General features: G+C 39.7%; 1 protein-coding gene across 2 annotated transcripts in view; it reads left to right on the plus strand.

Moving 5' to 3' along the window:
* The first annotated feature begins 456 nt into the window (after window positions 1-456).
* LOC104817700 (probable WRKY transcription factor 20) overlaps window positions 457-2,679 on the plus strand; it is a 4,261-nt gene continuing 2,038 nt past the window's right edge. The window contains exons 1-4 of one of the 2 annotated variants that reach the window (XM_010546966.1): window positions 457-556; window positions 676-903; window positions 2,112-2,270; window positions 2,514-2,673. In XM_010546966.1, the coding sequence (XP_010545268.1) occupies window positions 521-556; window positions 676-903; window positions 2,112-2,270; window positions 2,514-2,673 (583 nt within the window). In that variant the 5' untranslated portion in view covers window positions 457-520. Of the gene's footprint in view, window positions 557-675; window positions 904-1,330; window positions 1,708-2,111; window positions 2,271-2,513; window positions 2,674-2,679 lie in introns of those variants that run through there. The other variant, XM_010546967.2, reaches the window with a different exon arrangement.

Consider the following 2,679-nt stretch of genomic DNA (forward strand, 5'->3'; position numbering starts at 1 on the left):
TATTTATATATATATATATATATATATATATATATATTCCTCCATTAGGAAAAAATATATCAACATGATTGTTTCCGTATATGTTTAGATACGGTCTAATATATAAATGGAAGCCGTTGTTAAAACCGAATTCTACCGGTTTGGATTCGAATTTGTCCGGTTAAGTCAAACCAAACCAAAAGATCCGACACCTCCACGTCAGAAAACATTATGGGCCAAACTTTTCGTTCCAATTATTTCTCATTAAGTAAATCGGCCCAATATAAAGATGGGCCTTTGCTCACTAAATGGGCCTAAAGCTTTACTGATGGACCCACTTGACCAAATTGAGGAAACAAAATCATTTGGATATCCTTTACATAAAGTTAAAACATTTATAATATTAATTAACATTAAGTTTTAAATTATATATTTGCAAAAGTTAATAATAATAATATGGAAAAGTGAAGAATTTCGGAATTACGGTAATATAAAAATAAAAATTCGAAGGGGAAGGAGATGATGAGGAGGAAGGAAGAAGATGAAAGCGGACAAAAAGGCGGTCCTTAGATCGGATGTAACAAGTCAACCTATTTCTTCCTTCACTGGCAATCTTCACTAACACACAAACTCTAGACGGAGCAAGGCAACTCTTCACCATAGCTGATAGACCTTCCCATTTCCCCCTCTCTCTAGGTTTTCTCAATGGAGCCGGGAAATTTCGCCGGCGAGGAGTTTCGCCCGGCGGCGGGAGATCCGGTGAAGAGGCAGGGAGCGGCGTACTCGGCCAGCGGAGGTGGTGCGAGGTACAAGCTGATGTCTCCGGCGAAGCTTCCGATCTCGAGGTCGACGTGCATCACGATTCCTCCTGGGCTGAGTCCGACGACGTTTCTGGAGTCTCCTGTACTCCTCTCCAACATCAAGGTCAGTGCTCGATGCCATAGCTGCTTACTTTTCTGTGGAAGCATCGAAGGATAAATTGAAAGTTTGACTTCATTTGAGGTGCCTGATGAGAAGTTAGGTTTTCTGATAAAATTCTAAGATCTGTGGGGTAGTGGTGGAATTGCAATGACTTTGTGAATTTGACTCAGTTGATTTTCTCGGCAGCCAAACAGATTATTTCTTGACATTTTATTCCGCTACTCGGTTATGTAAACTTTGATGAGCTTGTTTTACGGTTTCGTATCTTGTCAATCCTGTCTTAGTCCAGAAGCTACTATTCTCCCAGTAGATTTAGTGGAGAATCTCTATGGTTTCTTAATTGGGTTCTATAATTTGGTGAAGATGCTTTTTGCTTACACACTGGGAAATATGTTGAAATTCGGCTTCCGTAGCTCTTTCTTTCCAATTTACAAACATTAAAATATATGATTTGTTGCTCATGTCAGGGTCCTTGGCTCAGATTCTGATTCTTGCCATGACTATACTCTGCATTGGCGCTTTTATGTCCGTTTAGATTGTTCCCTGGAATAAACCTTTTTTCTATGCACTATTCATGATGGATTGTTTTATCTATCCTCTTGTTCATCATCTTTTTCCCCTCCATGATGTGGGTCTTTCCAGTGGTTGGTGCTTTTCTCGTCTTTCCATGTTTTGTTAATATGCTGAACTGCAAAGTCCTCATCTGTTTATGTGAGAATTAGAAATGGAATGATTCCATAAATGAGAGCAAGTGTTTTTATATGCTTAGCGTGCTGCGAGAGGAAACACTACCAAAATAGTCGCAAGGTGGGAACTGGGTTTTCGTTTGACTGGGAGTTGTAGCTCTACCATATCTAAGTAATTGATGATAAACGAGGTTTTGGTCTGCTCAATTGCATTTTTTTGTTTCTTAGCGATATCCATATCTCTCAGTTTGGAAATAGTTGTTGTTATATATGTCTGCCTTCGAAGTATTGTTCTTTCATCAGTTTATTGCTACCATCTTCATGCTGATAAAGGATTATTTCATCCTAGGCTGAGGCTTTGAGCCTTGGGAGGTGGTGGAAGTGATAAGTTTCTTAGTCCAATTCCTTCTACAATCTTTCAGGATAAATTCGAGGATTTTTTTCAATCCTTGTAATGATATTTATCCTGTTGTCTCCTGCTGCTGCTGACAAAATTTGGATATGTGAACTTTCTTGAACTTTCAGGCAGAACCTTCCCCTACTACTGGTTCCTTGTTCAAGCCTCAACCAGTGCATGGTTCTATTAGTTCAAGTTGTTATCCAGGAAGCGCAGTACGTCTGAATGCTTTTGACGAGAAGAAGTCTAGCGAATTTGAGTTTAGACCAGATCCGGTGTCTAATATGGTAAAACCTATTAAAGTGCTATTTTGAATGTGTTTAACCTGCTGTAGCTACACAGTTCTCCAAAAAATCTGTTTATGTCCAGCGCATGGGTTACTAGTCATATTGTATAATCTTCTTTACTGGGTAGGACATCACTTTTAGGATTTAGTTGATGAGGAACCTACTAACGAGAAATGTGAAGTTCAAATTTCATTGTACGCTGTTGGGCTATGTAGTTGTCTAAAAGGTTCTATTGATTTCAAGGTTTCTGCAGAGCTGGACAAGCAGAGAATTGAGCCACCTGTACAATTTCAAGGCCACTGCCTTTCTCATGCACCATCTTTAACAAGTGGAGCAGTGGCATCCTCAAGTGAGCTTAGCCGACCAACACATCCTCTTCAGACAACACCCGCAGGCTCTGATATTCCTG

The sequence above is a fragment of the Tarenaya hassleriana genome, unplaced genomic scaffold (genome assembly GCF_000463585.1).
Source record: "Tarenaya hassleriana unplaced genomic scaffold, ASM46358v1 Cleome28, whole genome shotgun sequence".
Lineage (NCBI taxonomy): Eukaryota > Viridiplantae > Streptophyta > Magnoliopsida > Brassicales > Cleomaceae > Tarenaya > Tarenaya hassleriana.